Source organism: Hirundo rustica, chromosome 6 (genome assembly GCF_015227805.2).
Source record: "Hirundo rustica isolate bHirRus1 chromosome 6, bHirRus1.pri.v3, whole genome shotgun sequence".
Lineage (NCBI taxonomy): Eukaryota > Metazoa > Chordata > Aves > Passeriformes > Hirundinidae > Hirundo > Hirundo rustica.
The window spans coordinates 22,344,891-22,353,633 of NC_053455.1; the positions used below are offsets into that span (position 1 = coordinate 22,344,891).

General features: G+C 48.5%; 1 protein-coding gene across 1 annotated transcript; it reads left to right on the plus strand.

Moving 5' to 3' along the window:
* The first annotated feature begins 1,159 nt into the window (after window positions 1–1,159).
* Window positions 1,160–8,367, plus strand: ZDHHC22 (zinc finger DHHC-type palmitoyltransferase 22). Its single transcript, XM_040066599.2, has 2 exons — window positions 1,160–2,073; window positions 6,177–8,367. Exons 1-2 carry the CDS (start codon window positions 1,515–1,517, stop codon window positions 6,440–6,442), a joined length of 825 nt encoding a protein of 274 aa, XP_039922533.1. The 5' UTR covers window positions 1,160–1,514; the 3' UTR covers window positions 6,443–8,367.
* Window positions 8,368–8,743: the final 376 nt, after the last annotated feature.

Sequence of the window (8,743 nt, forward strand, 5' to 3'; positions counted from 1 at the left end):
CTGGTTCCAGCAGGGGCAGCTTTGGGGAGGCACGGGGACACAGAAACCTCACCTTGCCTCCACCACCCACACTACGGGAAGAAATGGGGTTCTACGGGCTGAAGCAGCAGAATGTCGCTTCCCACCCTTCTGCTCCCCCCGTGGGAGTTGTCAGGACCTCAGAGGCCCAAGAGCACCTTTCTCTTCTCCTGGGCCGGGTTGTGCTCGGTGAGAGGTGGCAGGACCTGCAGCAGGTGCGGGTGGTGCTGAAGGGACAGCTACGGTGGAGACGGGCCCGGACAGGAGCAAAACGGGGGAGGGAGATACAGACAGGGAGGGAGAAGTTCGAGGTTGAACAGCACAGGGACAAGGACAGGGACAGTGAGAGACACGGGGCATTGGACGGAGAGAGACACGGGGCAAGGGCAGAGAGGAGAGGGAGAGGGAGACGGAGAGGGAGAACGGGGCAGACTCCGGGCTGCGCTCCGGCTCGGCTGCCGTGGGGATCTCGGCACGGCCGGCTGCAGCGGCGGCTCCGTCGGTTCCAGACGCGCCGGTACCGGGCGGTACCCGCCGCGCCTGGGGACAAGGGGACTGCAGCGTGGCAGCGTGCAGCCCGCAGCGCAGCGGGGCCGCCGCGGGTCCGGGGCCGCCGGGGCTCTGCGGACACCGGCGCTGAGGAGTTCCTTTAGGCTGCCGCCGTGGGTGTGCTCGGGGTGCCGGGGCACCCACGCAGCCACCCAGCCCGCTGCCAGCCGCCTGTGGCTCCCCGGGCTATCGTGTGCGCTGACGATGCCGGCTGTGCCCCGGGGCCGGGGGCGATCGCCCGCCCGGCGGGGATGCGCGGTGCCCGGCCAGAGCTGCTGCTGCAGCTGCGGGGCTGCCCCGGCTCGGTAGCCGAGCGCCGCAGGTTGCATCCGGACGGCACTTGACCGGCTGTTTTCTATATTTTCTAATTTCGTGCAGAACAGGGCAGCGGTCATAGAGGTAATCTGTAGATCCGTGGCTTTAAGGGATAAATTAGAGCGTTGGATTTGATCCGTATTGCAGTGGATTAGAGCAACCTCTCCCCCCTCCCCTTCTCCTCCTCCCACCCCTCCTTTCCAATTCACTCCCCCCTCCTCCAGCACCACCTTTTTTCCTCTCATGCAATACCAAAACTGACCCTGTCTGGCAGAGAGACTCTGCTGGGCGAACAGAGCAGTGCTCACATCGCCAGCACGCCGCGGGAGCCGCCTCTCCCCTCTGAGCCGCTGCAGCCCCTCCGGGGCACCGCTGCTGCAAGTTCCCCGGAGGCTGGCGCCGGGGCCGGCGTGTCTCCTCCGGGAGGCGGGGAGCGGTGGCTGCCCACGGGCTGTCCCTTTGGCTCGGCCCGGCAGGGGCCGTGGGGCGGCGGCGAGGGAGAGCGGCCCCCGGAGGGCATTTCCCGAAGGCAGCGGGGCCGAGACCCGGCAGGAAATGGAAGGATGAAGTGTGCAGCCGGAGCGGTGATGTTCCTTCTCTCCTTGCTTTCCCCCGCAGGAACGTAATCCGCAATGCTAGTTCTCAGGTTGCTCAATGTTGTCGCTCCAGCCTACTTCTTGTGCATCTCCCTAGTGACCTTCGTCCTCCAGCTCTTTGTCTTCATCCCCAGCATGTTCAGAGACCCTTCCACCACCTCACTTTTCTCGCCTGCTCTGCTGCACGGGGCCCTCTTCCTCTTCCTCTCAGCTAATGCCCTGGGCAACTACGTCCTTGTGATCCAGAGCTCCCCCGAGGACTTGGGCAAGGACTTAAACTTGGGCGAAGGAGCCGAAGTGGCAGACTGGCTGGATGGAAGCAGGTCCCCTGGCTCAGCCCTGCCCAGCACTCACTTCTGTAGACTGTGTGCCAGAGTCACCCAGAGGCATGACCACCACTGTTTCTTCACAGGGAACTGCATCGGGAGCAGGAACATGCGAAACTTCATCATGTTCTGCCTCTACACCTCCCTGGCTTGCCTTGACTCCCTGGTGGCAGGCATGGCTTACATTTCTGCTACGCTCTCCATGTCCTTTGCGGACCCGCTGGCCTTCCTCACTCTTCTGCCTCACTCCATCAGCCAGTTCTTCTCAGGTAAGGACTCTTTGCTCAGAGATGAGGAGCATGTTCCTCCTCCAGGGCTCCTGGGATGGGGGGACCTCATCTTCCTTGGATAGCCATCTGTGTGGAGGTGTGGTATGGAAATGGGCAAGAGGGGCAATCGGCCTTCTTTGGAGGCTACAGCCAGCCTTTTCAAAAGACTTTGCTTCACCTGAAACAGAAGCTGGGACCCACATCCATAGCTATATTCCCAGTGCATTGGGCTCTGGAAAACGCCCCATAACCAACTTGGCGGTGATAGAATATAGATATCTCCTGTGCAGGACGTGTAATAATTAGGCAGAGGGGATGGATTTCACTGCAGGCATGGGGGATCTTTTGCCTGTCCTACAGGTAAAGTCCAGGTAGAGGCTACAAATCTCTAGGTTGCCCATAACCCATCAGGTACATCTTACCCAGGTCCACTCCCTTCACTGTCACCCGCCTCCTGCCTCCTGGCAGTACAAACTTAATGAGATCTTTTCATCCTTCCAGCACAGGAGAGCTGGGGTTCAGTCAACAGAAACCAAGAGAGGAGTTAATGTGACATGATTAGCTACCTCTCTTGTGACCCTAGCCTGGGACACAAGCCCACAGATAACCAGTAGAAATTCTCTGTGCTGCTCTTTGCAAAAGCTCCACACCAAAAGAAATACCTCCTCCTTGCTACCATTCCTTACCCTTCTTTCTACTTCTCCTTTCCCCTCTCTCCCTGCCTTTCTGTAAATCTCCACAACTCTTCTCCTTCCCTGTCCTGATTTTGCTCCTATAACTCATCCTCTGCTCTTGCAGAGCAAGAAGCCTTGCCTCTTCACCTTTCAACAGACACTCAAACTCTCCAACCTCAAACATTTCTCTGACCAAACCCAAAAGGCAGACAGATTTTGACCTCAGAGAAGGGATTATGCAGACAGCCTAGGCTGTTGCTCTGTCCTGAGAGTGACTGCAGAAAATTGCAATCTCTCCCCTACGCTCCTGCCTCATACACTTACATCAGCTTTTACTAGACTAAAATAGGTATCCTATATATTTTAGCTTTGCAGGTTCAGCTGAGCTTAGGAAGAAGGGAGTCTGTTTTGGTTTGTGCACTGCCACCAGAAGTGTTGATTAAGACCTGAGTGTGGAGACTCCACTGCTGGCAATGCAGGAGCCAGAGAGGCCCCAGCTTGCTTTTCAGATTCCAGGCTGGGCTGCCATCTGAAAACAAACAAATATCTCTCTACTTGGCAAATTTGCAGATTTGTCATGGTCATCACTGAAAGACAATAAACATGAAATCCTGCCATGACGTTTTTATGGAATCATTTTTTCCAACTGGAAAAATTTTTGTAAATAATGTTGCATGAGCTTTACTAGCATTAAAAACACTGGGAATGATTTTCCCCTGTGCCTAAGCTCTGCTCAGCACAGCAGTCTGGGAGGGGGAGCGGGGATATGGGAGGAGATTATCAAGGAATTAGTTCTCTCTGACTCTGAGGGCTCATCTGCACAGAGGTGGGTCCTGGCATATATTTGCAGAGACACTGAAGTGCCCCAGCTCTGGCGGCAGCAGCTGTGGTGCCAAGACAACATGTGGGCAGTGTTTGAGTGGGACACAAGGCTGGGTGCAGAGCTAAGAGCCAGAACACCCTTGAGAGGCAGCAGCTCCAGCAGCTCCCACCACACCTGGAGTTCTGCTGAGAAGAGAACTGCTGCCCCACACAGCAAGACACAGGCACGTGGTGCCTTGATTCCTTGGGAAGAAGGGCCCACTGGGTTTCTACCAGCACATTTAACCTCCATTCCAGGAAAGAAAAACACAGTCTTGAACAGTCACCTGGAAGGGTTGCTCACACAGTATTTTTCAGCAAATGTAACTGTTCCTTAAGGGTAGTTGTATGATCCAAGGAGAGGACTGCGGTAGCAGGGAAATAACTTTATCTTTCTTCTTCTCCATCATGCCCACCGTACTGCAGAAGTAGGAAAGGAAGATGAAGGTTAATCTGCTGGTCTTATGTCAACTAAGTGTTCCCTGCTTTCGTGCTGGGAAAGTTTTCAGCGGGCTCATTCTGCCCAGAGCGTACTCAGGCATGGATTTCAGATATTCAAAGTCCATAACTACAGCCTACAATACACCTTTTCTGGCACGGATAATATATGGCAATATAAGCTTGAGATCACACTGGGTCACTTAGAGCAAAAAAGAATCCGACACTAAAAGAGACTGTGGGGATGAGGGGCAAATGGAGAGCACTATTGTAAACACTTCATATTGGACTACACAAAATAAGTTATAAAAACACTTTATGTAGGTAGCCTGAAGAAAAGGTTAAAAAAAATCATGTATCTGGAAAGGATGGCTCAGAGATGCTTAATACTTTCAAGGGAAAACAAGGGTAATTACTTCCTAAATGTTGAATTTCAGCAAGTCAGATAAATAAAGCTTATAAGTGCCTTGCAAAGGGTCTAAAGAAAATGTCTCCATATCCCATCTCAGTATTAGATGTAGGAAAAACCAAATGTCTGTCACACTCTGGTCCAGTAAAAGAGGGACAGAGAATCCAGTATTTGGCTCTGGTAGATTAAGTTATTTTGACAGAATTGGTGTGAGGATTTGTCATTATCCTAAGGGGCTTGTTCTTCTTTTGCTGTGCTGCATACCGATCCCATTGAGCTGAATGGGATCTAACAAGAAGGGAAAGATGACATTGCATTTAGGAAGAAAACGGAATGTTTCCTGCACCTTTTTCAAGTGAAGACAGTCTCTGAAAGCTTGAGGCTGTAGTCAGTGTCCTTACAAATTATCCTCAGAGGAGCCTGCCCCAATCTTTCACTTACAGCACTGCCAGGTGGAAAAGATGGGATTCACAGATTGCAGAACCAGGTGATACAACCTAATCCAGCTTTCTGCATAAGGGAAACAAGAGGTGCATATCCAGTCACCCTTCTGTTGAACTTAAAACCCATGTCCCTCTTTCAGGCAGCACACTTCTACCATCAATCCCTGCTCTATCACCTTTGGTCTTGTAGGCCCCAATGGTCTTCCAGAGTAACAGAAGGATGTGAGAGCTTTTTTATTTCTAAACCTTATAGGAACCAGTGAAAAGATATCAGCTATTTATACCAGTATTGACACATATTTTATTTCCTTTGTGTAAATATGTCTGGGTGTAAATATGGGTGTTTAATAATATACCAATATGCACAAAATACGTGCATAAACATCATATGGGCACACAGAGAATATTATATTAATGGGTTTAGATCTGCTTACACACTGAAAGGTCACTCAGTGACACCTGCTGTTATCCTAATATTTTCCAGAAGGAGTTCTAAAATCATTGTAGCTCAAAGGCCCTGCAGAATATTTTTATTCAAACATATTCATCACATATATATACTAAAAACCCCTAAGTTGAATTAGGAGCTTCAGATATTCAAAGTATTTTGAGTATTCTAGCAGCATCTAGAAAGGACTTTGGATTGTATTTCAGAAAGGTTTCTTTCTTGCATTCACATGAAAACTGCCTTGCCCCAAAGGAAGGAAAATCATTATTAATTTATTTTTGTTTTTAAAAATTTGAGGTAGGTAGGTGTGTATATATATATATATGCGCACACATATAGTAGAGACAGAGAAAAAGAGAAATCCGAAATATTTCTGCCTTGTGTTAGTACAAACAGTAAGGCTTCTAGAAGGATCTACATGCTGTAGGATCCACTTGTCTTTTCAAAATCCTAGAAAACTTAGATTCCGTCATGAGCACGTAAATCCTTAAATAAATTAATCATTGTTCAGAATAGTGCTGGAAACTTACAGATATGCTTTACTTCTGGCTGAATTTGTCCCTGTAATCTAGATCCTGACATTAACAGCAAAAGGATAAGTGTGCAAGAGATCATTATAATTTTAATATTTCCACAGCAGAACCATTGCATGAGACACTATGAAGGAAATAATTCAATATAGTTAGAGCAACCAGTCTGTCTTGTTCCTACCTCCTCACTTCTGCCCAGAGAAAACAGCTGGTTTGTTGGTTCCTGGGGCTGTGTTACACTGCATGTGGGGTGTGTCTAAGCTCTTTCTCTTGTTGTCCTCCCTCCCTCCTGGTTTTCAGGAGCTCTGCTTAGCTCTGAGATGTTTGTCATCCTCATGCTCTACCTCTGGCTTGGGATTGGACTGGCCTGCGCTGGCTTCTGCTGCCACCAGATGCTGCTGATCCTGCGTGGGCAGACACGGTACCAGGTGCGGAAAGGAATGGTGGTAAAAGCCCGGCCCTGGAGGGAGAACCTGCGAGAAGTCTTTGGCAAGAAGTGGCTGCTAGGACTTCTCATCCCTGTGCAGAATGTGGAGAGTAGCTACCGCAGGCAGAAAGAGAAATAACTTCCCCTTGTGTGAGTGTGTGTGTGTGCGCATCCCACGCACGGAACACCTTCCCTGTTCTCTCCCACTGTCTCCTGGATCACTACAGAGCTGGGCTACTCCATCTCTTGGGACTGGAGCCTCTGAGGGAGGAAAGGATGGGCTACCAAATAGAATAAATTTAGTATATTAGCATGGAAATCACAAACCATGTAGATGAGACACTGCAGTTTAGTAGTCACATCACTGCACCTGCATATGTGGCAACAGTCTTTGAACTAGCAGAAAACTTAGTCAGACCTTCCCGTGGCTTCCTGTCTGAATCCCCAGTCCCCAGCCCCATCAGTCACCCTATATAGTCTTTACAAACTGCAGCAGGAGCCTGGGCTGTTGTGGAAGACTGTAGAAATGGTGTTTACTCTTTGGGAAGGTTTTGGGGAGTGCCTGTTTGGCTTTTATATACTTGAGGTAACTTCACATGAGAGCATCATTCCAGAAGTGTTTGGACAGTGATCTCAGGTACACGGTGTGATTCTTGAGATTGTCCTGTGCAGGGAAAAGAGCTGGATTTCAATGATCCTTGTGAGCCCCTTCTATCTCAAGATATGATTCTTGATTCACAATACTGACAAGCCCTTAGTGACAGAACTGCAATGCAATCAAGCTGTCCTAGGAACAGGCTAGGAACATGGTTAATGCATCGGGCAAACCTTCTCTCCGCAGGCTAGAAAATCAGGGGGAAAACAAAAATAAATTAAGAATTTCTCATTTCTTGTCTTGATCTGTTCCCTACACAATGGTAGGTCAAGACTGTGGCTCTGCTACTTATTTTTAGCAATCCTCTGTCCAATGACAGAGTCCAGGCATAGCCGTCCTTCTGACAGGGAGCAGCAAGCAGATTAATCATGGTCAGATGGAGGGACAAAGAGAGGAAACCACAAAGGTGAATGAAAATGCTGTGTTTGAGAAGCTGTGTGATGAGACAGGCTATGCATACCTGTGAGAGAAGCAGAAGGAAATGTGGCCACACAGTAAATATTTGGGAGGGTGCCAAGAGCATTGCTGCTGTGTCAGAGCCCTGATGCATCACCCTCTCACAGGGGACACCTGCACCGTTAGTGCTGTGAAGAGTTCAAAATCCCAGAAAACAGGGAGGTTTTCCAGCCCATCAGGGCACTTCATTTTGCACTGAAACAACCAGAAGAATGCTTTTCTCAGACATCCCTGCCACGCTTTAGTTACAGGCTCTGCAGGGCGATTCCCTCTCGCATTGCTGCTGAGAGGTAAAATCATCCATGTCATAACTCCATTAAGGATGTTAATAGAATTACCACAGGGATTAATCAACTTCATGTGTCAGTGGTTTTTTAGCTGCAGCAGCAGACCGTTAGATCAGCAATGAGATCCTATGCTTATAGATGCCTTAACAAAGGATACCATAACATCTCTACCAGGATCATAGCACTGGATTCCCCAGCAGCTGCAAGGAGAAGTCTCTGTTTCGGCAAATTGCATCAGCTTATGTGGGTTAGACAGGAATCCATTGCTTCTCTTTAATAGGCTGGGGAGTACGCTGACAAGCCGTGAAAAATGTTATTTCTTCCTCAGAAAGGCTCTTGGTACGTTCCTGATAGTGGAATGCACCTTGATTTTATCCTTGTGTTTCTCACAAGCCAGAATGGAGTCCCTCATTCCAACAGGCTTTGTAACGTTCTTTGACTGCTTTTCACTTGAATACACAGTTGAATCAATAACAAATAAAGTCTGTCGTGATGAGCAGAGTAACCTTGAAAATATACTGGAAAAACCCTCAGCTGGATAACTGAAACATGGAGGATATACATCCTTCCACACTGTGTGTGTTCGCATGAACACACCATTGTTTCCATGTGTAATATGCTGTATTTTCTCTAACACTGAACAATAAAAGGTATTCTGATTTTTTACATGAGCTCTATTGTGCTTTTTGACAGCTTTCATTAGCTGTCCCTGTACATTTGTTACAGCATACACACGGATGCGTCAAAGGAAGAAATTAGGATTTGTTTACTGCCATTGCCAATAATTCATCATGTGATTTTTGACAAGTCCTTTCACCCTCCCTACTTTAATGTAATAACCAATCTAAAACCGCATCTAATAACCAATTTGCAGGTCCATTCTAATTTCTATTTATAAATTACTCTACCAAAGTCATAGCTTGTCAACTCAAAGCTATGGGAAAATTAAGCTATTATCATCATCCACAAACAGCATCTCAACATAAATTTTTCCGTCCTTTGGCAAATGGTGTCAAGGTGAGCAGACAGTCACCTGGACACT

Coding starts and splice junctions, on each gene's coding strand:
- ZDHHC22 (XM_040066599.2), top strand. CDS start 1,515: ATGCTAGTTCTCAGGTTGCTCAATGTTGTCGCTCCAGCCTACTTCTTG. Junction 2,074..6,176: donor CATCAGCCAGTTCTTCTCAG/GTAAGGACTCTT, acceptor CCTGGTTTTCAG/GAGCTCTGCTTAGCTCTGAG.